The 26,127-nt window shown below is 51.6% G+C and overlaps 1 protein-coding gene across 4 annotated transcripts in view; it reads left to right on the top strand.

Annotated features, from left to right (window-relative positions):
* Nucleotides 1–26,127, top strand: part of BPNT1 (3'(2'), 5'-bisphosphate nucleotidase 1) — a 148,059-nt gene that overhangs the window by 55,424 nt on the left and 66,508 nt on the right. For all 4 annotated transcript variants that reach the window (XM_063919134.1, XM_063919135.1, XM_063919136.1 and 1 more), the window contains 3 exons: nt 19,819–19,946; nt 20,314–20,418; nt 23,807–23,914. In XM_063919134.1, coding sequence (XP_063775204.1) covers nt 19,819–19,946; nt 20,314–20,418; nt 23,807–23,914 — 341 coding nt within the window. The remainder of the gene's footprint in view (nt 1–19,818; nt 19,947–20,313; nt 20,419–23,806; nt 23,915–26,127) is intronic.

Here is a 26,127-nt window from a genome sequence, read left to right as displayed (position 1 = left end):
GGCCTGTACAGCTGGCACATGTGATACCCATAGGTACACCCGGCACATGGCATAGTCTAGGCCTGTACAGCTGGCACATGTGATACCCATAGGTACACCCGGCACATGGCATAGTCTAGGCCTGTACAGCTGGCACATGTGATACCCATAGGTACACCCGGCACATGGCATAGTCTAGGCCTGTACACCTGGCACATGTGATACCCATAGGTACACCCGGCACATGGCATAGTCTAGGCCTGTACAGCTGGCACATGTGATACCCATAGGTACACCCGGCACATGGCATAGTCTAGGCCTGTACAGCTGGCACATGTGATACCCATAGGTACACCCGGCACATGGCATAGTCTAGGCCTGTACAGCTGGCACATGTGATACCCATTGGTACACCCGGCACATGGCATAGTCTAGGCCTGTACAGCTGGCACATGTGATACCCATAGGTACACCCGGCACATGGCATAGTCTAGGCCTGTACACCTGGCAGATGTGATACCCATAGGTACACCCGGCACATGGCATAGTCTAGGCCTGTACAGCTGGCAGATGTGATACCCATAGGTACACCCGGCACATGGCATAGTCTAGGCCTGTACAGCTGGCACATGTGATACCCAGAGGTACACCCGGCACATGGCATAGTCTAGGCCTGTACAGCTGGCACATGTGATACCCAGAGGTACACCCGGCACATGGCATAGTCTAGGCCTGTACAGCTGGCACATGTGATACCCATAGGTACACCCGGCACATGGCATAGTCTAGGCCTGTACAGCTGGCACATGTGATACCCATAGGTACACCCGGCACATGGCATAGTCTAGGCCTGTGCAGCTCGCACATGGCATAGTCTAGGCCTGTACAGCTGGCACATGTGATACCCATAGGTACACCCGGCACATGGCATAGTCTAGGCCTATACAGCTGGCACATGTGATGGCATAGTCTAGGCCTGTACAGCTGGCACATGTGATACCCATAGGTACACCCGGCACATGGCATAGTCTAGGCCTGTACAGCTGGCACATGGCATAGTCTAGGCCTGTACAGCTGGCACATGGCATAGTCTAGACCTGTACAGCTGGCACATGTGATACCCATAGGTACACCCGGCACATGGCATAGTCTAGGCCTGTACACCTGGCACATGGCATAGTCTAGGCCTGTACAGCTGGCACATGGCATAGTCTAGGCCTGTACAGCTGGCACATGTGATACCCATAGGTACACCCGGCACATGGCATAGTCTAGACCTGTACAGCTGGCACATGTGATACCCATAGGTACACCCGGCACATGGCATAGTCTAGGCCTATACACCTGGCACATGGCATAGTCTAGGCCTGTACAGCTGGCACATGTGATACCCATAGGTACACCCGGCACATGGCATAGTCTAGGCCTGTACAGCTGGCATATGTGATACCCAGAGGTACACCCGGCACATGGCATAGTCTAGGCCAGTTCAGCTGGCACATGTGATACCCATAGGTACACCTGGCACATGCCATAGTCGAGGCCTGTACACCTGGCATATGTGATACCCAGAGGTACACCCGGCACATGGCATAGTCTAGGCCTGTACAGCTGGCACATGGCATAGTCTAGGCCTGTACAGCTGGCACATGGCATAGTCTAGGCCTGTACAGCTGGCACATGTGATACCCATAGGTACACCCGGCACATGGCATAGTCTAGACCCGTACAGCTGGCACATGTGATACCCATAGGTACACCCGGCACATGGCATAGTCTAGGCCTCTACACCTGGCACATGGCATAGTCTAGGCCTGTACAGCTGGCACATGTGATACCCATAGGTACACCCGGCACATGGCATAGTCTAGGCCTATACACCTGGCACATGGCATAGTCTAGGCCTGTACAGCTGGCACATGTGATACCCATAGGTACACCCGGCACATGGCATAGTCTAGGCCTGTACAGCTGGCATATGTGATACCCAGAGGTACACCCGGCACATGGCATAGTCTAGGCCTGTACAGCTGGCACATGTGATACCCATAGGTACACCTGGCACATGGCATAGTCGAGGCCTGTACACCTGGCATATGTGATACCCAGAGGTACACCCGGCACATGGCATAGTCTAGGCCTGTACAGCTGGCACATGGCATAGTCTAGGCCTGTACAGCTGGCACATGGCATAGTCTAGGCCTGTACAGCTGGCACATGTGATACCCATAGGTACACCTAGCACATGGCATAGTCTAGGCCTGTACAGCTGGCACATGTGATACCCATAGGTACACCCGGCACATGGCATAGTCTAGGCCTATACACCTGGCACATGGCATAGTCTAGGCCTGTACAGCTGGCACATGTGATACCCATAGGTACACCCGGCACATGGCATAGTCTAGACCTGTACAGCTGGCACATGTGATACCCATAGGTACACCCGGCACATGGCATAGTCTAGGCCTGTACACCTGGCACATGGCATAGTCTAGGCCTGTACAGCTGGCACATGGCATAGTCTAGGCCTGTACAGCTGGCACATGTGATACCCATAGGTACACCCGGCACATGGCATAGTCTAGACCTGTACAGCTGGCACATGTGATACCCATAGGTACACCCGGCACATGGCATAGTCTAGGCCTATACACCTGGCACATGGCATAGTCTAGGCCTGTACAGCTAGCACATGTGATACCCATAGGTACACCCGGCACATGGCATAGACTAGGCCTGTACAGCTGGCATATGTGATACCCAGAGGTACACCCGGCACATGGCATAGTCTAGGCCAGTTCAGCTGGCACATGTGATACCCATAGGTACACCTGGCACATGCCATAGTCGAGGCCTGTACACCTGGCATATGTGAATCCCAGAGGTACACCCGGCACATGGCATAGTCTAGGCCTGTACAGCTGGCACATGGCATAGTCTACGCCTGTACAGCTGGCACATGGCATAGTCTAGGCCTGTACAGCTGGCACATGTGATACCCATAGGTACACCCGGCACATGGCATAGTCTAGACCTGTACAGCTGGCACATGTGATACCCATAGGTACACCCGGCACATGGCATAGTCTAGGCCTCTACACCTGGCACATGGCATAGTCTAGGCCTGTACAGCTGGCACATGTGATACCCATAGGTACACCCGGCACATGGCATAGTCTAGGCCTGTACAGCTGGCATATGTGATACCCAGAGGTACACCCGGCACATGGCATAGTCTAGGCCAGTTCAGCTGGCACATGTGATACCCATAGGTACACCCGGCACATGGCATAGTCTAGGCCTGTACAGCTGGCACATGTGATACCCATAGGTACACCCGGCACATGGCATAGTCTAGGCCTGTACAGCTGGCACATGTGATACCCATAGGTACACCCGGCACATAGCAGAGTCTAGGCCTGTACAGCTGGCACATGTGATACCCATAGGTACACCCGGCACATGGCATAGTCTAGGCCTATACACATGACACATGGCATAGTCTAGGCCTGTACAGCTGGCACATGTGATACCCATAGGTACACCCGGCACATGGCATAGTCTAGGCCTGTACAGCTGGCACATGTGATACCCATAGGTACACCCGGCACATGGCATAGTCTAGGCCTGTACACCTGGCACATGGCATAGTCTAGGCCTGTACAGCTGGCACATGGCATAGTCTAAGCCTGTACAGCTGGCACATGGCATAGTCTAGGCCTGTACAGCTGGCACATGTGATACCCATAGGTACACCCGGCACATGGCATAGTCTAGGCCTATACACCTGGCACATGGCATAGTCTAGGCCTGTACAGCTGGCACATGTGATACCTATAGGTACACCCGGCACATGGCATAGTCTAGACCTGTACAGCTGGCACATGTGATACCCATAGGTACACCCGGCACATGGCATAGTCTAGGCCTGTACACCTGGCATATGTGATACCCAGAGGTACACCCGGCACATGGCATAGTCTAGGCCTGTACACCTGGCACATGTGATACCCATAGGTACACCTGGCACATGGCATAGTCTAGGCCTGTACAGCTGGCACATGTGATACCCATAGGTACACCCGGCACATGGCATAGTCTAGGCCAGTTCAGCTGGCACATGTGATACCCATAGGTACACCCGGCACATGGCATAGTCTAGGCCTGTACAGCTGGCATATGTGATACCCATAGGTACACCCGGCACATGGCATAGTCTAGGCCTGTACAGCTGGCACATGGCATAGTCTAGGCCTGTACAGCTGGCACATGTGATACCCATAGGTACACCCGGCACATGGCATAGTCTAGGCCTGTACAGCTGGCACATGTGATACCCATAGGTACACCCGGCACATGGCATAGTCTAGGCCTGTACAGCTGGCACATGTGATACCCATAGGTACACCCGGCACATGGCATAGTCTAGGCCTGTACACCTGGCACATGTGATACCCATAGGTACACCCGGCACATGGCATAGTCTAGGCCTGTACAGCTGGCATATGTGATACCCATAGGTACACCCGGCACATGGCATAGTCTAGGCCTGTACAGCTGGCACATGGCATAGTCTAGGCCTGTACAGCTGGCACATGTGATACCCATAGGTACACCCGGCACATGGCATAGTCTAGGCCTGTACAGCTGGCACATGTGATACCCATAGGTACACCCGGCACATGGCATAGTCTAGGCCTGTACAGCTGGCACATGTGATACCCATAGGTACACCCGGCACATGGCATAGTCTAGGCCTGTACAGCTGGCACATGTGATACCCATAGGTACACCCGGCACATGGCATAGTCTAGGCCTGTACACCTGGCACATGTGATACCCATAGGTACACCCGGCACATGGCATAGTCTAGGCCTGTACAGCTGGCACATGTGATACCCATAGGTACACCCGGCACATGGCATAGTCTAGGCCTGTACAGCTGGCACATGTGATACCCATAGGTACACCCGGCACATGGCATAGTCTAGGCCTGTACAGCTGGCACATGTGATACCCATAGGTACACCCGGCACATGGCATAGTCTAGGCCTGTACAGCTGGCACATGTGATACCCATAGGTACACCCGGCACATGGCATAGTCTAGGCCTGTACAGCTGGCACATATGATACCCATAGGTACACCTAGCACATGGCATAGTCTAGGCCTGTACAGCTGGCACATGTGATACCCATAGGTACACCCGGCACATGGCATAGTCTAGGCCTGTACACCTGGCACATGTGATACCCATAGGTACACCCGGCACATGGCATAGTCTAGGCCTGTACAGCTGGCACATGTCATACCCATAGGTACACCCGGCACATGGCATAGTCTAGGCCTGTACACCTGGCACATGGCATAGTCTAGGCCTGTACAGCTGGCACATGGCATAGTCTAAGCCTGTACAGCTGGCACATGGCATAGTCTAGGCCTGTACAGCTGGCACATGTGATACCCATAGGTACACCCGGCACATGGCATAGTCTAGGCCTATTCACCTGGCACATGGCATAGTCTAGGCCTGTACAGCTGGCACATGTGATACCCATAGGTACACCCGGCACATGGCATAGTCTAGACCTGTACAGCTGGCACATGTGATACCCATAGGTACACCCGGCACATGGCATAGTCTAGGCCTGTACACCTGGCATATGTGATACCCAGAGGTACACCCGGCATATGGCATAGTCTAGGCCTGTACACCTGGCACATGTGATACCCATAGGTACACCTGGCACATGGCATAGTCTAGGCCTGTACAGCTGGCACATGTGATACCCATAGGTACACCCGGCACATGGCATAGTCTAGGCCAGTTCAGCTGGCACATGTGATACCCATAGGTACACCCGGCACATGGCATAGTCTAGGCCTGTACAGCTGGCATATGTGATACCCATAGGTACACCCGGCACATGGCATAGTCTAGGCCTGTACAGCTGGCACATGGCATAGTCTAGGCCTGTACAGCTGGCACATGTGATACCCATAGGTACACCCGGCACATGGCATAGTCTAGGCCTGTACAGCTGGCACATGTGATACCCATAGGTACACCCGGCACATGGCATAGTCTAGGCCTGTACACCTGGCACATGTGATACCCATAGGTACACCCGGCACATGGCATAGTCTAGGCCTGTACAGCTGGCATATGTGATACCCATAGGTACACCCGGCACATGGCATAGTCTAGGCCTGTACAGCTGGCACATGGCATAGTCTAGGCCTGTACAGCTGGCACATGTGATACCCATAGGTACACCCGGCACATGGCATAGTCTAGGCCTGTACAGCTGGCACATGTGATACCCATAGGTACACCCGGCACATGGCATAGTCTAGGCCTGTACAGCTGGCACATGTGATACCCATAGGTACACCCGGCACATGGCATAGTCTAGGCCTGTACACCTGGCACATATGATACCCATAGGTACACCCGGCACATGGCATAGTCTAGACCTGTACAGCTGGCACATGTGATACCCATAGGTACACCCGGCACATGGCATAGTCTAGGCCTGTACAGCTGGCACATGTGATACCCATAGGTACACCCGGCACATGGCATAGTCTAGGCCTGTACAGCTGGCACATGTGATACCCATAGGTACACCCGGCACATGGCATAGTCTAGGCCTGTACAGCTGGCACATGTGATACCCATAGGTACACCCGGCACATGGCATAGTCTAGGCCTGTACAGCTGGCACATATGATACCCATAGGTACACCTAGCACATGGCATAGTCTAGGCCTGTACAGCTGGCACATGTGATACCCATAGGTACACCCGGCACATGGCATAGTCTAGGCCTGTACAGCTGGCACATGTGATACCCATAGGTACACCCGGCACATGGCATAGTCTAGGCCTGTACACCTGGCACATGTGATACCCATAGGTACACCCGGCACATGGCATAGTCTAGGCCTGTACACCTGGCACATGTGATACCCATAGGTACACCCGGCACATGGCATAGTCTAGGCCTGTACACCTGGCACATGTGATACCCATAGGTACACCCGGCACATGGCATAGTCTAGGCCTGTACACCTGGCACATGTGATACCCATAGGTACACCCGGCAAATGGCATAGTCTAGGCCTGTACAGCTGGCACATGTGATACCCATTGGTACACCCGGCACATGGCATAGTCTAGGCCTGTACAGCTGGCACATGTGATACCCATAGGTACACCCGGCACATGGCATAGTCTAGGCCTGTACACCTGGCACATGTGATACCCATAGGTACACCCGGCACATGGCATAGTCTAGGCCTGTACAGCTGGCAGATGTGATACCCATAGGTACACCCGGCACATGGCATAGTCTAGGCCTGTACAGCTGGCACATGTGATACCCAGAGGTACACCCGGCACATGGCATAGTCTAGGCCTGTACAGCTGGCACATGTGATACCCATAGGTACACCCGGCACATGGCATAGTCTAGGCCTGTACAGCTGGCACATGTGATACCCATAGGTACACCCGGCACATGGCATAGTCTAGGCCTGTACAGCTGGCACATGTGATACCCATAGGTACACCCGGCACATGGCATAGTCTAGGCCTGTGCAGCTCGCACATGGCATAGTCTAGGCCTGTACAGCTGGCACATGTGATACCCATAGGTACACCCGGCACATGGCATAGTCTAGGCCTGTACAGCTGGCACATGTGATGGCATAGTCTAGGCCTGTACAGCTGGCACATGTGATACCCATAGGTACACCCGGCACATGGCATAGTCTAGGCCTATACACCTGGCACATGGCATAGTCTAGGCCTGTACAGCTGGCACATGTGATACCCATAGGTACACCCGGCACATGGCATAGTCTAGGCCTGTACAGCTGGCATATGTGATACCCAGAGGTACACCCGGCACATGGCATAGTCTAGGCCTGTACAGCTGGCACATGTGATACCCATAGGTACACCTGGCACATGGCATAGTCGAGGCCTGTACACCTGGCATATGTGATACCCAGAGGTACACCCGGCACATGGCATAGTCTAGGCCTGTACAGCTGGCACATGGCATAGTCTAGGCCTGTACAGCTGGCACATGTGATACCCATAGGTACACCTAGCACATGGCATAGTCTAGGCCTGTACAGCTGGCACATGTGATACCCATAGGTACACCCGGCACATGGCATAGTCTAGGCCTATACACCTGGCACATGGCATAGTCTAGGCCTGTACAGCTGGCACATGTGATACCCATAGGTACACCCGGCACATGGCATAGTCTAGACCTGTACAGCTGGCACATGTGATACCCATAGGTACACCCGGCACATGGCATAGTCTAGGCCTGTACACCTGGCACATGGCATAGTCTAGGCCTGTACAGCTGGCACATGGCATAGTCTAGGCCTGTACAGCTGGCACATGTGATACCCATAGGTACACCCGGCACATGGCATAGTCTAGACCTGTACAGCTGGCACATGTGATACCCATAGGTACACCCGGCACATGGCATAGTCTAGGCCTATACACCTGGCACATGGCATAGTCTAGGCCTGTACAGCTGGCACATGTGATACCCATAGGTACACCCGGCACATGGCATAGTCTAGGCCTGTACAGCTGGCATATGTGATACCCAGAGGTACACCCGGCACATGGCATAGTCTAGGCCAGTTCAGCTGGCACATGTGATACCCATAGGTACACCTGGCACATGCCATAGTCGAGGCCTGTACACCTGGCATATGTGATACCCAGAGGTACACCCGGCACATGGCATAGTCTAGGCCTGTACAGCTGGCACATGGCATAGTCTAGGCCTGTACAGCTGGCACATGGCATAGTCTAGGCCTGTACAGCTGGCACATGTGATACCCATAGGTACACCCGGCACATGGCATAGTCTAGACCTGTACAGCTGGCACATGTGATACCCATAGGTACACCCGGCACATGGCATAGTCTAGGCCTCTACACCTGGCACATGGCATAGTCTAGGCCTGTACAGCTGGCACATGTGATACCCATAGGTACACCCGGCACATGGCATAGTCTAGGCCTATACACCTGGCACATGGCATAGTCTAGGCCTGTACAGCTGGCACATGTGATACCCATAGGTACACCCGGCACATGGCATAGTCTAGGCCTGTACAGCTGGCATATGTGATACCCAGAGGTACACCCGGCACATGGCATAGTCTAGGCCTGTACAGCTGGCACATGTGATACCCATAGGTACACCTGGCACATGGCATAGTCGAGGCCTGTACACCTGGCATATGTGATACCCAGAGGTACACCCGGCACATGGCATAGTCTAGGCCTGTACAGCTGGCACATGGCATAGTCTAGGCCTGTACAGCTGGCACATGGCATAGTCTAGGCCTGTACAGCTGGCACATGTGATACCCATAGGTACACCTAGCACATGGCATAGTCTAGGCCTGTACAGCTGGCACATGTGATACCCATAGGTACACCCGGCACATGGCATAGTCTAGGCCTATACACCTGGCACATGGCATAGTCTAGGCCTGTACAGCTGGCACATGTGATACCCATAGGTACACCCGGCACATGGCATAGTCTAGACCTGTACAGCTGGCACATGTGATACCCATAGGTACACCCGGCACATGGCATAGTCTAGGCCTGTACACCTGGCACATGGCATAGTCTAGGCCTGTACAGCTGGCACATGGCATAGTCTAGGCCTGTACAGCTGGCACATGTGATACCCATAGGTACACCCGGCACATGGCATAGTCTAGACCTGTACAGCTGGCACATGTGATACCCATAGGTACACCCGGCACATGGCATAGTCTAGGCCTATACACCTGGCACATGGCATAGTCTAGGCCTGTACAGCTGGCACATGTGATACCCATAGGTACACCCGGCACATGGCATAGTCTAGGCCTGTACAGCTGGCATATGTGATACCCAGAGGTACACCCGGCACATGGCATTGTCTAGGCCAGTTCAGCTGGCACATGTGATACCCATAGGTACACCTGGCACATGCCATAGTCGAGGCCTGTACACCTGGCATATGTGATACCCAGAGGTACACCCGGCACATGGCATAGTCTAGGCCTGTACAGCTGGCACATGGCATAGTCTAGGCCTGTACAGCTGGCACATGGCATAGTCTAGGCCTGTACAGCTGGCACATGTGATACCCATAGGTACACCCGGCACATGGCATAGTCTAGACCTGTACAGCTGGCACATGTGATACCCATAGGTACACCCGGCACATGGCATAGTCTAGGCCTCTACACCTGGCACATGGCATAGTCTAGGCCTGTACAGCTGGCACATGTGATACCCATAGGTACACCCGGCACATGGCATAGTCTAGGCCTGTACAGCTGGCATATGTGATACCCAGAGGTACACCCGGCACATGGCATAGTCTAGGCCAGTTCAGCTGGCACATGTGATACCCATAGGTACACCCGGCACATGGCATAGTCTAGGCCTGTACAGCTGGCACATGTGATACCCATAGGTACACCCGGCACATGGCATAGTCTAGGCCTGTACAGCTGGCACATGTGATACCCATAGGTACACCCGGCACATAGCAGAGTCTAGGCCTGTACAGCTGGCACATGTGATACCCATAGGTACACCCGGCACATGGCATAGTCTAGGCCTATACACATGACACATGGCATAGTCTAGGCCTGTACAGCTGGCACATGTGATACCCATAGGTACACCCGGCACATGGCATAGTCTAGGCCTGTACAGCTGGCACATGTGATACCCATAGGTACACCCGGCACATGGCATAGTCTAGGCCTGTACACCTGGCACATGGCATAGTCTAGGCCTGTACAGCTGGCACATGGCATAGTCTAAGCCTGTACAGCCGGCGCATGGCATAGTCTAGGCCTGTACAGCTGGCACATGTGATACCCATAGGTACACCCGGCACATGGCATAGTCTAGGCCTATACACCTGGCACATGGCATAGTCTAGGCCTGTACAGCTGGCACATGTGATACCCATAGGTACACCCGGCACATGGCATATTCTAGACCTGTACAGCTGGCACATGTGATACCCATAGGTACACCCGGCACATGGCATAGTCTAGGCCTGTACACCTGGCATATGTGATACCCAGAGGTACACCCGGCACATGGCATAGTCTAGGCCTGTACACCTGGCACATGTGATACCCATAGGTACACCTGGCACATGGCATAGTCTAGGCCTGTACAGCTGGCACATGTGATACCCATAGGTACACCCGGCACATGGCATAGTCTAGGCCAGTTCAGCTGGCACATGTGATACCCATAGGTACACCCGGCACATGGCATAGTCTAGGCCTGTACAGCTGGCATATGTGATACCCATAGGTACACCCGGCACATGGCATAGTCTAGGCCTGTACAGCTGGCACATGGCATAGTCTAGGCCTGTACAGCTGGCACATGTGATACCCATAGGTACACCCGGCACATGGCATAGTCTAGGCCTGTACAGCTGGCACATGTGATACCCATAGGTACACCCGGCACATGGCATAGTCTAGGCCTGTACAGCTGGCACATGTGATACCCATAGGTACACCCGGCACATGGCATAGTCTGGGCCTGTACACCTGGCACATGTGATACCCATAGGTACACCCGGCACATGGCATAGTCTAGGCCTGTACAGCTGGCATATGTGATACCCATAGGTACACCCGGCACATGGCATAGTCTAGGCCTGTACAGCTGGCACATGGCATAGTCTAGGCCTGTACAGCTGGCACATGTGATACCCATAGGTACACCCGGCACATGGCATAGTCTAGGCCTGTACAGCTGGCACATGTGATACCCATAGGTACACCCGGCACATGGCATAGTCTAGGCCTGTACAGCTGGCACATGTGATACCCATAGGTACACCCGGCACATGGCATAGTCTAGGCCTGTACACCTGGCACATGTGATACCCATAGGTACACCCGGCACATGGCATAGTCTAGGCCTGTACAGCTGGCACATGTGATACCCATAGGTACACCCGGCACATGGCATAGTCTAGGCCTGTACAGCTGGCACATGTGATACCCATAGGTACACCCGGCACATGGCATAGTCTAGGCCTGTACAGCTGGCACATGTGATACCCATAGGTACACCCGGCACATGGCATAGTCTAGGCCTGTACAGCTGGCACATGTGATACCCATAGGTACACCCGGCACATGGCATAGTCTAGGCCTGTACAGCTGGCACATATGATACCCATAGGTACACCTAGCACATGGCATAGTCTAGGCCTGTACAGCTGGCACATGTGATACCCATAGGTACACCCGGCACATGGCATAGTCTAGGCCTGTACACCTGGCACACGTGATACCCATAGGTACACCCGGCACATGGCATAGTCTAGGCCTGTACAGCTGGCACACGTGATACCCATAGGTACACCCGGCACATGGCATAGTCTAGGCCTGTACAGCTGGCAGATGTGATACCCATAGGTACACCCGGCACATGGCATAGTCTAGGCCTGTACACCTGGCACATGTGATACCCATAGGTACACCCGGCACATGGCATAGTCTAGGCCTGTACACCTGGCACATGTGATACCCATAGGTACACCCGGCAAATGGCATAGTCTAGGCCTGTACAGCTGGCACATGTGATACCCATTGGTACACCCGGCACATGGCATAGTCTAGGCCTGTACAGCTGGCACATGTGATACCCATAGGTACACCCGGCACATGGCATAGTCTAGGCCTGTACACCTGGCAGATGTGATACCCATAGGTACACCCGGCACATGGCATAGTCTAGGCCTGTACAGCTGGCAGATGTGATACCCAGAGGTACACCCGGCACATGGCATAGTCTAGGCCTGTACAGCTGGCACATGTGATACCCAGAGGTACACCCGGCACATGGCATAGTCTAGGCCTGTACAGCTTGCACATGTGATACCCATAGGTACACCCGGCACATGGCATAGTCTAGGCCTGTACAGCTGGCACATGTGATACCCATAGGTACACCCGGCACATGGCATAGTCTAGGCCTGTACAGCTGGCACATGTGATACCCATAGGTACACCCGGCACATGGCATAGTCTAGGCCTGTGCAGCTGGCATATGTGATACCCATAGGTACACCCGGCACATGGCATAGTCTAGGCCAGTTCAGCTGGCATATGTGATACCCATAGGTACACCCGGCACATGGCATAGTCTAGGCCTGTACACCTGGCACATGTGATACCCATAGGTACACCCGGCACATGGCATAGTCTAGGCCTGTACAGCTGGCATATGTGATACCCATAGGTACACCCGGCACATGGCATAGTCTAGGCCTGTACAGCTGGCATATGTGATACCCATAGGTACACCCGGCACATGGCATAGTCTAGGCCTGTACAGCTGGCATATGTGATACCCAGAGGTACACCCGGCACATGGCATAGTCTAGGCCAGTTCAGCTGGCATATGTGATACCCAGAGGTACACCCGGCACATGGCATAGTCTAGGCCTGTACAGCTGGCACATGGCATAGTCTAGGCCTGTACAGCTGGCACATGGCATAGTCTAGGCCTGTACAGCTGGCACATGTGATACCCATAGGTACACCCGGCACATGGCATAGTCTAGACCTGTACAGCTGGCACATGTGATACCCATAGGTACACCCGGCACATGGCATAGTCTAGGCCTGTACACCTGGCACATGGCATAGTCTAGGCCTGTACAGCTGGCACATGTGATACCCATAGGTACACCCGGCACATGGCATAGTCTAGGCCTGTACAGCTGGCACATGTGATACCCATAGGTACACCCGGCACATGGCATAGTCTAGGCCTGTACAGCTGGCACATGTGATACCCATAGGTACACCCGGCACATGGCATAGTCTAGGCCTGTACACCTGGCACATGTGATACCCATAGGTACACCCGGCACATGGCATAGTCTAGGCCTGTGCAGCTGGCACATGTGATACCCATAGGTACACCCGGCACATGGCATAGTCTAGGCCTGTGCAGCTGGCACATGTGATACCCATAGGTACACCCGGCACATGGCATAGTCTAGGCCTGTGCAGCTGGCATATGTGATACCCATAGGTACACCCGGCACATGGCATAGTCTAGGCCAGTTCAGCTGGCACATGTGATACCCATAGGTACACCCGGCACATGGCATAGTCTAGGCCAGTTCAGCTGGCACATGTGATACCCATAGGTACACCCGGCACATGGCAGAGTCTAGGCCTGTACAGCTGGCACATGTGATACCCATAGGTACACCCGGCACATGGCATAGTCCAGGCCTGTACAGCTGACACATGTGATACCCAGAGGTACACCCGGCACATGGCATAGTCTAGGCCTATACACCTGGCACATGGCATAGTCTAGGCCTGTACAGCTGGCACATGTGATACCCATAGGTACACCCCGCACATGGCATAGTCTAGGCCTGTACAGCTGGCACATGTGATACCCATAGGTACACCCGGCACATGGCATAGTCTAGGCCTGTACAGCTGGCACATGTGATACCCATATGTACACCCGGCACATGGCATAGTCTAGGCCTATACACCTGGCACATGTGATACCCATAGGTACACCCGGCACATGGCATAGTCTAGGCCTGTACAGCTGGCACATGTGATACCCATAGGTACACCTAGCACATGGCATAGTCTAGGCCTGTACAGCTGGCACATGTGATACCCATAGGTACACCCGGCACGTGGCATAGTCTAGGCCTATACACCTGGCACATGGCATAGTCTAGGCCTGTACAGCTGGCACATGTGATACCCATAGGTACACCCGGCACATGGCATAGTCTAGGCCTGTACAGTTGGCACATGTGATACCCATAGGTACACCCGGCACATGGCATAGTCTAGGCCTGTACAGCTCGCACATGGCATAGTCTAGGCCTGTACAGCTGGCACATGTGATACCCATAGGTACACCCGGCACATGGCATAGTCTAGGCCTGTACAGCTGGCAAATGTGATGGCATAGTCTAGGCCTGTACAGCTGGCACATGTGATACCCATAGGTACACCCGGCACATGGCATAGTCTAGGCCTATACACCTGGCACATGGCATAGTCTAGGCCTGTACAGCTGGCACATGTGATACCCATAGGTACACCCGGCACATGGCATAGTCTAGGCCTGTACAGCTGGCATATGTGATACCCAGAGGTACACCCAGCACATGGCATAGTCTAGGCCTGTACAGCTGGCACATGTGATACCCATAGGTACACCTGGCACATGGCATAGTCGAGGCCTGTACACCTGGCATATGTGATACCCAGAGGTACACCCGGCACATGGCATAGTCTAGGCCTGTACAGCTGGCACATGGCATAGTCTAGGCCTGTACAGCTGGCACATGTGATACCCATAGGTACACCCGGCACATGGCATAGTCTAGACCTGTACAGCTGGCACATGTGATACCCATAGGTACACCCGGCACATGGCATAGTCTAGGCCTGTACACCTGGCACATGGCATAGTCTAGGCCTGTACAGCTGGCACATGGCATAGTCTAGGCCTGTACAGCTGGCACATGTGATACCCATAGGTACACCCGGCACATGGCATAGTCTAGACCTGTACAGCTGGCACATGTGATACCCATAGGTACACCCGGCACATGGCATAGTCTAGGCCTATACACCTGGCACATGGCATAGTCTAGGCCTGTACAGCTGGCACATGTGATACCCATAGGTACACCCGGCACATGGCATAGTCTAGGCCTGTACAGCTGGCATATGTGATACCCAGAGGTACACCCGGCACATGGCATAGTCTAGGCCAGTTCAGCTGGCACATGTGATACCCATAGGTACACCTGGCACATGCCATAGTCGAGGCCTGTACACCTGGCATATGTGATACCCAGAGGTACACCCGGCACATGGCATAGTCTAGGCCTGTACAGCTGGCACATGGCATAGTCTAGGCCTGTACAGCTGGCACATGGCATAGTCTAGGCCTGTACAGCTGGCACATGTGATACCCATAGGTACACCCGGCACATGGCATAGTCTAGACCTGTACAGCTGGCACATGTGATACCCATAGGTACACCCGGCACATGGCATAGTCTAGGCCTCTACACCTGGCACATGGCATAGTCTAGGCCTGTACAGCTGGCACATGTGATACCCATAGGTACACCCGGCACATGGCATAGTCTAGGCCTGTACAGCTGGCATATGTGATACCCAGAGGTACACCCGGCACATGGCATAGTCTAGGCCAGTTCAGCTGGCACATGTGATACCCATAGGTACACCCGGCACATGGCATAGTCTAGGCCTGTACAGCTGGCACATGTGATACCCATAGGTACACCCGGCACATGGCATAGTCTAGGCCTGTACAGCTGGCACATGTGATACCCATAGGTACACCCGGCACATAGCAGAGTCTAGGCCTGTACAGCTGGCACATGTGATACCCATAGGTACACCCGGCACATGGCATAGTCTAGGCCTATACACATGACACATGGCATAGTCTAGGCCTGTACAGCTGGCACATGTGATACCCATAGGTACACCCGGCACATGGCATAGTCTAGGCCTGTACAGCTGGCACATGTGATACCCATAGGTACACCCGGCACATGGCATAGTCTAGGCCTGTACACCTGGCACATGGCATAGTCTAGGCCTGTACAGCTGGCACATGGCATAGTCTAAGCCTGTACAGCTGGCACATGGCATAGTCTAGGCCTGTACAGCTGGCACATGTGATACCCATAGGTACACCCGGCACATGGCATAGTCTAGACCTATACACCTGGCACATGGCATAGTCTAGGCCTGTACAGCTGGCACATGTGATACCCATAGGTACACCCGGCACATGGCATAGTCTAGACCTGTACAGCTGGCACATGTGATACCCATAGGTACACCCGGCACATGGCATAGTCTAGGCCTGTACACCTGGCATATGTGATACCCAGAGGTACACCCGGCACATGGCATAGTCTAGGCCTGTACACCTGGCACATGTGATACCCATAGGTACACCTGGCACATGGCATAGTCTAGGCCTGTACAGCTGGCACATGTGATACCCATAGGTACACCCGGCACATGGCATAGTCTAGGCCAGTTCAGCTGGCACATGTGATACCCATAGGTACACCCGGCACATGGCATAGTCTAGGCCTGTACAGCTGGCATATGTGATACCCATAGGTACACCCGGCACATGGCATAGTCTAGGCCTGTACAGCTGGCACATGGCATAGTCTAGGCCTGTACAGCTGGCACATGTGATACCCATAGGTACACCCGGCACATGGCATAGTCTAGGCCTGTACAGCTGGCACATGTGATACCCATAGGTACACCCGGCACATGGCATAGTCTAGGCCTGTACAGCTGGCACATGTGATACCCATAGGTACACCCGGCACATGGCATAGTCTAGGCCTGTACACCTGGCACATGTGATACCCATAGGTACACCCGGCACATGGCATAGTCTAGGCCTGTACAGCTGGCATATGTGATACCCATAGGTACACCCGGCACATGGCATAGTCTAGGCCTGTACAGCTGGCACATGGCATAGTCTAGGCCTGTACAGCTGGCACATGTGATACCCATAGGTACACCCGGCACATGGCATAGTCTAGGCCTGTACAGCTGGCACATGTGATACCCATAGGTACACCCGGCACATGGCATAGTCTAGGCCTGTACAGCTGGCACATGTGATACCCATAGGTACACCCGGCACATGGCATAGTCTAGGCCTGTACACCTGGCACATATGATACCCATAGGTACACCCGGCACATGGCATAGTCTAGGCCTGTACAGCTGGCACATGTGATACCCATAGGTACACCCGGCACATGGCATAGTCTAGGCCTGTACAGCTGGCACATGTGATACCCATAGGTACACCCGGCACATGGCATAGTCTAGGCCTGTACAGCTGGCACATGTGATACCCATTGGTACACCCGGCACATGGCATAGTCTAGGCCTGTACAGCTGGCACATGTGATACCCATAGGTACACCCGGCACATGGCATAGTCTAGGCCTGTACACCTGGCAGATGTGATACCCATAGGTACACCCGGCACATGGCATAGTCTAGGCCTGTACAGCTGGCAGATGTGATACCCATAGGTACACCCGGCACATGGCATAGTCTAGGCCTGTACAGCTGGCACATGTGATACCCAGAGGTACACCCGGCACATGGCATAGTCTAGGCCTGTACACCTGGCAGATGTGACAATGCTAAATTCCTTTGTCGTATAAACAACCCTTAATGAAGTCTAAGAACACTGTACGCTGTTCACTTAAGAAGTACCGGAAGGGTACGCTAGTTGCGTAACGATCGCTCAGCCGTAGGTGAGACGCTCAAGCGTCACGTTCGCTCACGGCCCAGTGATCACAGGACAGCACGTTGTTGGCTATGACTAGAGTAATGATTCGCTATGGCGTAGCGGACGCTCGAGACCACGAGGAGATCACCAGCGGCGCAGACGCTCACAACGCTATACCTTTATGTCTAAACGTTATACCAATGAAATACACAGAATACCTTAATGTGAATACAGGGTGTAAGTGCAACCTTGTGTAACCTGACTAACTACAAAGCTGCTTGAGCGTCTCCGACGCTCAAGTGAACACTTAACACTATAGGAAATACACAGATACTGGTTTAGGGTCCAAAGCCTATTAACTGTATTATATCTAATATACTTGTAAAAGGGGATAACAGTACAAATGATACACTACAATATAACAGAGACTTCCTAACCAAAATACAATACTATCTAATACAATTCAATACTAGTCTAGGGGAGATGTGAGAGAAACGAGAAAGAGGGAGAGAGAGAGAGAGAAGTGGAGAGAGATGAGAGAAATTGGCTCACAGTAAGACAATGATTACGGAGAGAAAACTTACGCACAAAGGGGAAATGATCGCATGCGCCTGGACATCCAGCACCCGATTTTCAGCAATGAGAACCGTTGAAGAGTGAGAGCTGGATGTGGTCGGCCTGCCTATTTATGCCCCACACACAATGCAATCTCATAGTCCCTACAATCCCATTGTCCATTGGACGTCGGAATTCGGCCCCGTATCATAACAAAAGGTCATAGGGTGATTCATACAGGTGGGCTGTGACGATTTCAAACAGCTCAGGTGGGTGGGAAACTGGGTTTCCCGCCGCATACCTGAGTATGTGTAAATAATAGAAATGGACATAAACTTCTTATGTCCATAACTATTCGCACGAGCGATTAATACGCTCCAAACCAACACCGGAATATTGCTATTTAAATACTCTTCCGATGGGTACCAAACACTACTGCATGACTCCTGTTAGACCCTTCCTACGATACAAAGAGGGATTCCTCAGCTCAGGGACGTTCTATGTTAACTAAACTTTCAGAAACCATTAAAGGGATCATGATCTATAAACTACATTAATTATGAAAATGTGTAACGAATGAGTCGCACGCTACGACTACATAAACTCTACCGTAAATACGCATACCGTGCGCCCGCGGGTGCACGCTATTGCGGGTATGCGCCTTCACGGGAGAGCGTACGCATGCGCAGCGCGGACCAGTGTGCGGTGCAAATATGGCAACGTGCATAGAGATATTTTTTCTGACTTTGACAGATGTGATACCCATAGGTACACCCGGCACATGGCACAGACTGTGCAGTAATACAGTGATAATCTCTGAGTGATGGACTGATGACATGTATTTTCTGTCTGATCCCTGCCAGCGCTGACAATGTCCTCTGCCCCCGATGTGTTAGCCAGGCTGGTGGCCTCTACGTACGCTGTCGCTGAGAAAGCTGGAACCATCGTCAGAAATGTCATGAGTGCCGGAGACCTGGGTATAGTGGAAAAGGTAAGTGTGTACTTTGTATTGTGTAGAGTGCCGGAGACCTGGGTATAGTGGAAAAGGTAAGTGTGTACTTTGTATTGTGTAGAGTGCCGGAGACCTGGGTATAGTGGAAAAGGTAAGTGTGTACTTTGTATTGTGTAGAGTGCCGGAGACCTGGGTATAGTGGAAAAGGTAAGTGTGTACTTTGTATTGTGTAGAGTGCCGGAGACCTGGGTATAGTGGAAAAGGTAAGTGTGTACTTTGTATTGTGTAGAGTGCCGGAGACCTGGGTATAGTGGAAAAGGTAAGTGTGTACTTTGTATTGTGTAGAGTGCTGTTTCCGATCTCTCGGGGTCAGTGGTGACATTTCTGTAAAATCTCTGTGTTCCAGACTGGAGCCAATGACCTGCAGACTGCGGCTGACCGCCTGGTGCAGCAGAGTATATGCTGGTCTTTAGCACGGAAGTTCCCTTTGATAACCATCATAGGAGAAGAGGTAAAGTCGTCTGCAGGACTGGGGTGTCAGCTGCTGTATGGTCATTTCCCTTCACTGGGTCCAATCTCCACATAATGCCTGTATAGTTTGGTTACTATTGCTGGCTAGTGCTGGCAGCTGACATGGCACTGATGTGGAGAGCTGTACCGGGGACATCTCACATAGGGGAAGCTCACTGAAGGTGTGCCGGTGTAGCAGTGGGCTATACAGAGGTGTAACGGTGTACCGGGGACATCTCACATAGCGGAAGCTCACTGAGGGTGTGCCAGGGCAGCAGTGCGCTATACAGAGGTGTAACAGTGTACCGGGGACATCTCACATAGCAGAAGCTCACTGAGGGTGTGCCAGGGCAGCAGTGCGCTATACAGAGGTGTAACAGTGTACCGGGGACATCTCACATAGCGGAAGCTCACTGAGGGTGTGCCAGGGCAGCAGTGCGCTATACAGAGGTGTAACGGTGTATCGGGACATGTCACATAGCGGAGGCTCACTGAGGGTGTGTCGATGCAGCAGTGCGCTATACAGAGGTGTAACGGTGTATCGGGACATATCACCTAGGGGAAGCTCACTGAGGGTGTGCCGGTGCAGCAGTTCGCTATACAGAGGTGTAACGGTGTACCGGGGACATCTCACATAGGAGGAAGCTCACTGAGGGTGTGTCCGGGCAGCAGTGGGCTATACAGAGGTGTAACGGTGTACCGGGGACATCTCACATAGGAGGAAGCTCACTGAGGGTGTGCCGATGCAGCAGTGGTCTATACAGAGGTGTAACGGTGTACCGGGACATATCACCTAGGGGAAGCTCACTGAGGGTGTGCCGGTGCAGCAGTTCGCTATACAGAGGTGTAACGGTGTACCGGGGACATCTCACATAGGAGGAAGCTCACTGAGGGTGTGTCCGGGCAGCAGTGGGCTATACAGAGGTGTAACGGTGTACCGGGGACATCTCACATAGGGGAAGCTCACTGAGGGTGTGCCGATGCAGCAGTGTGCTATACAGAGGTGTAACAGTGTACCGGGGACATATCACATAGGGGAAGCTCACTGAGGGTGTGTCGGAGCAGCAGTGTGCTATTCAGAGGTGTAACGGTGTACCGGGACATATCACATAGGAGGAAGCTCACTGAGGGTGTGCCGATGCAGCAGTGGTCTATACAGAGGTGTAACAGTGTACCGGGGACATATCACATAGAGGAAGCTCACTGAGGATGTGCCGGTGCAGCAGTGGGCTATACAGAGGTGTAACGGTGTATCGGGACATATCACATAGGTGAAGCTCACTGAGGGTGTGCCAATGCAGCAGTGGGCTATGCAGATGTGTAACGGTGTACCGGGGACATATCACATAGCGGAAGCTCACTGAGGGTGTGCCGGTGCAGCAGTGGGCTATACATACAGTCAAGTCCATAAATATTGGGACATGGACACAATTCTCATATTTTGGGCTCTATACACCACCACAATGGATTTTAAATTAAACAAACAAGATGTGCTCTAACTGCAGACTTTCCGCTTTAATTTGAGGGTATTTACGTCCAAATCAGGTGAACGGTGTAGGAATTACAATGGTTTCTATATGTGCCTCCAACTTTTTAAGGGACCAAAAGTAATGGGACAATCTACTCAAAAGCTATTTCATGGACAGGAGTGGGCTATTCCCTCGTTATTTCATCATCAATTAAGCAGGTAAAAGGTCTGGAGTAGATTCCAGGTGTGACATTTGCATTTGGAATCTGTTGCTGTCGACTCTCAATATGAGATCCAAAGAGCTGTCACTATCAGTGAAGCAAGCCATCATTAGGCTGAAAAATCAAACCAAACCCATCAGAGAGATAGCAAAAACATTAGGTGTGGCCAAATCAACTGTTTGGTAAATTCTTAAAAAGAAAAAACACACCGGACATCTCAGCAACACCAAAAGACCCGGAGGACCACGGAAAACAACTGTGGTGAATGACAGAAGAATTATTTCCCTGGTGAAGAAAAACTTTTCACAACAGTTGTCCAGATCAAGAACACTCTCCAGGAGGTAGGTGTATATGTGTCAATGTCAACAATCAAGAGAAGACTTCACAAGAGTGAATATAGAGGGTTCACCACAAGATGTAAACCATTGGTGAGCCACAAAAACTGGAAGACCAGATTAGAGTTTGCCAAACAACATCTAAAAAAGCCTTTACAGTTCTGGAACAACATCCTATGGACAGATGAGACAAAGATCAACTTGGCTTGTACCAGAGTGATGGGAAGAGAAGAGTATGGAGAAGGAAAGGAACTGCTCATGATCCAAAACATACCACCTCATCAGTGAAGCATGGTGGTGGTAGTGTCATGGCGTGGGCATGTATGGCTGCCAATGGAACTGGTTCCCTTGTATATATTGATAATGTGACAGCTGACAAAAGCAGCAGGATGAATTCTGAATTGTTTCGACAATATTATCTGTTCATATTCAGTCAAATGTTTCAGAACTCATTGGACGGCGCTTCACAGTGCAGATGGACAATGACCCGAAGCATACTGCGAAAGCAACCAAAGAGTTTTTTAAGGCAAATAAGTGGAATGTTATCCAATGGCCAAGTCAATCACCTGACCTGAATCTGATTGAGCATGCATTTCACTTGATGAAGACAAAACTGAAGGGAAAATGCCCCAGGAACAAGCAGGAACTGAAGACATTTGCAGTAGAGGCCTGGCAGAGCATCACCAGGGATGGAACCAGCGTCTGGTGATGTCTATGCGTTCCAGACTTCAGGCTGTAATTGTCTGCAAAGGATCTGCAGCAAAGTATTAAAAAGTGAAAGTTTGATTTAGGATTGTTTAGTTTGTCCCATTACTGTTGGTCCCTTAAAAAGTTGGAGGCACATATAAAACCGTTGTAATTCCTACACCGTTCACCTGATTGGGATGTAAATACCCTCAAAGCGGAAAGTCTGCAGTTAGAGCACATCTTGTTTGTTTCATTTCAAATCCATTGTGATGGTGTATAGAGCCCAAAATATGAGAATTGTGTCCATGTCCCAATATTTATGGACCTGACTGTAAGTGGCATAAGAGAAAACAACGGCTGCAAGTTTTACAGATTAGAGTAGCTGCAAGTGTGCATGGGGGAGTAGCAGCAGACATATGTTTTTCCTGTGCAGGCAGTTAGGGCACATCATCCACCTGATATCCCTCTGACTTTGGGGTAAATTTACTAAAGAGGAGATGTTTCCTGTTGGGATTTCGTACATCAGGATCCCGGCGTCTGTATTATGAACGTGGGGATCCCGGGCGCCGGCTTTACGTACTGTTTACGATGGTTACCCCGTAGGAAAGTCCTGGCCGATAAAATGGTTGTAACCCATCAGACATAGTTCTGCCCCTGACTGGTCTTCCTCTCTCGCAGGATCTGCCCGCTGAAGACGTTGAAGAAGGACTGATAGAAAGCGGACAGTCAGAAGAAATACTGCAGTCATCTTTCCCGTCACAGTACAGCAGCATTAAAGAGGAAGAGGTAATAATCGCTCGTCCAGTGCAATGCCTGTAACGGGCGCAGCCACACCGTGCTGATAACAGAAGACAATAGCTTGTACTCGGCTACATTATACCTGAATGTTCTCTGTAGTGTCTGGAATCCTATAAGCTAAGTGACTTCTTACATTGGAGTAATCTATATTTAAGGCTCCATGCATTTCCACTGTAATCTGCTATAAAACTACCAAGATGCCTGTTGTTGTAAGATATTGAGGGGATTCAGAGCTGTTAGCAAACCCCCCAAAAAGTCAGCAACTGGGCAAAACCGTGCTGCATTGCAGGGGGGCAAATGTAACATGTGCAGAGAGAGTTGGATTTGGGTGGGTTATATTGTTTCTGTGCAGGGTAAATACTGGCTGCTTTATTTTTACACTGCACTTTAGATTTCAGTTTGATCACACCCCACCCAAATCTAACTCTCTCTGCACATGTTACATCTGCCCCACCTGCACTGCACATGGTTTTGCCCAATTGCTAACTTTTTTGGATTGCTAACAACTCTGAATGACCCCCATTGTCCTTTGTTTACCCGACACTGTGTGACAAAGTCCAGAGCATAGTATGTGGAAGCTTCGTATTTACCTATGTATGGATAATAAATCAGTGACTTTGCCTTTTCAGTAGTGAAATAAGCATTCTTATCAGGTTAGATGTCGAGACGTAGGGCTCTATTTACTAAGCAATGGAGAGAAATAAAGTGAATAGAGATAAAGTACCAACCAACCAGCTCCTTTCATCACGGGCAGATTTAGGGGTGAGAGTGCTCCTAGCAACCCCTCTTCCCCCCTTTGCCTGCCTTGTATATGTGCGGGATCGGTATGAAATACCTCCATTCAAAATCCCGACACCAATTGACCGATGGTCAAAATCCCGACATGGACAAAATACCGACATTTAAAATACCGACAAGGTCAAAATACCGACATGTAAAATGCCGACAGGTCAAAATACCGACACACGTTTTCTTGTTGTTTTTTGTGTGTATGTCGACATAAGTCAACATGGACACCATATAAAGTGTACCGCGTCCCCTCGCATGGCTCGCTACGCTCGGCACACTGTTATATTCCCCTTCCAGGTCCACTGGGATGGTAAAGTATGAACAAGTCGGTTTCAATGAAAAAAATCATGAAAAACTCATGTCGGTATTTTGACCTGTCGGCATTTTACATGTCGGGATTTTGACCTTGTCGGGATTTTGACCATCGGTCAATTGGTGTCAGGATTTTGAACGTCGGGATTTTGATTGGAGGTAAACTGACTGGATCCCATATGTGCCGGTCCCACCCATTTACACTCCATTCTAGATTGCACATGGTACAGTACAATACAATGCAACAAGTGCTGCCCCTAGGCGTGTGCCTCTCCTGCCTAATGGGAAATTCACCCCTGCTGTTATTTATCAATCACAGCCTGTAACATGACAGGAGCTGATTGGCTGCTACTTTATCTCTCTCTAAGGCGTAGTACATAGACCCCATGATTATATATAATTTTCTGCTAATAAATGGGGAGAAAAGGATACATAAATAGCTTTTATTCTTTATTGATCGTAAACCTGCTGTCCTATAAACGTGTACGTCTAGAACCTACAGGACAAAGCTGGCATTGTCACAACGGCTACAGTATCACAGGTTTACTAGTTATTATACATCATACACTAATAACGTTACCCTGTTCCAATTCTATTTCAGAATCTGCACTGTCTGTGTAGAGTTTGTATGTTCTCCCCATGCCTGCAATGGCTGCAGTTACCCTCACCTCCCTAGTCCTAGTAGATTATGGGCTACTGATAAATGCTTGTATGGTAGAGCCTATTTATCATAGAGCCCTAAAATGACAGATTTCTTCTACATCCACTGGGGGGCACTGGAGAACGCTGGGGTATAGAGGTGGTGTGTGGAGCCTGGAAGGCAGCAGGAAGCACAGAGCTAAAGCATAGCTGCCAGTCAGGGTCCCTCATGAGCATGTGTGATCCGGCACTGCCAGGTCACACGTGTGTACCGCGCATGGAGCATGTGTCCGGTTATCGGGTGAAGTCATTAAAAATAAAATATAAAACATTTTTCTCTAACGTCCTAGTGGATGCTGGGGACTCCGTAAGGACCATGGGGATAGACGGGCTCCGCAGGAGACATGGGCACTTTAAGAAAGAATTTAGGTTCTGGTGTGCACTGGCTCCTCCCTCTATGC

The sequence above is a fragment of the Pseudophryne corroboree genome, chromosome 4, assembly GCF_028390025.1.
Source record: "Pseudophryne corroboree isolate aPseCor3 chromosome 4, aPseCor3.hap2, whole genome shotgun sequence".
Lineage (NCBI taxonomy): Eukaryota > Metazoa > Chordata > Amphibia > Anura > Myobatrachidae > Pseudophryne > Pseudophryne corroboree.
This window is presented reverse-complemented; position numbering and strand designations above follow the sequence as displayed.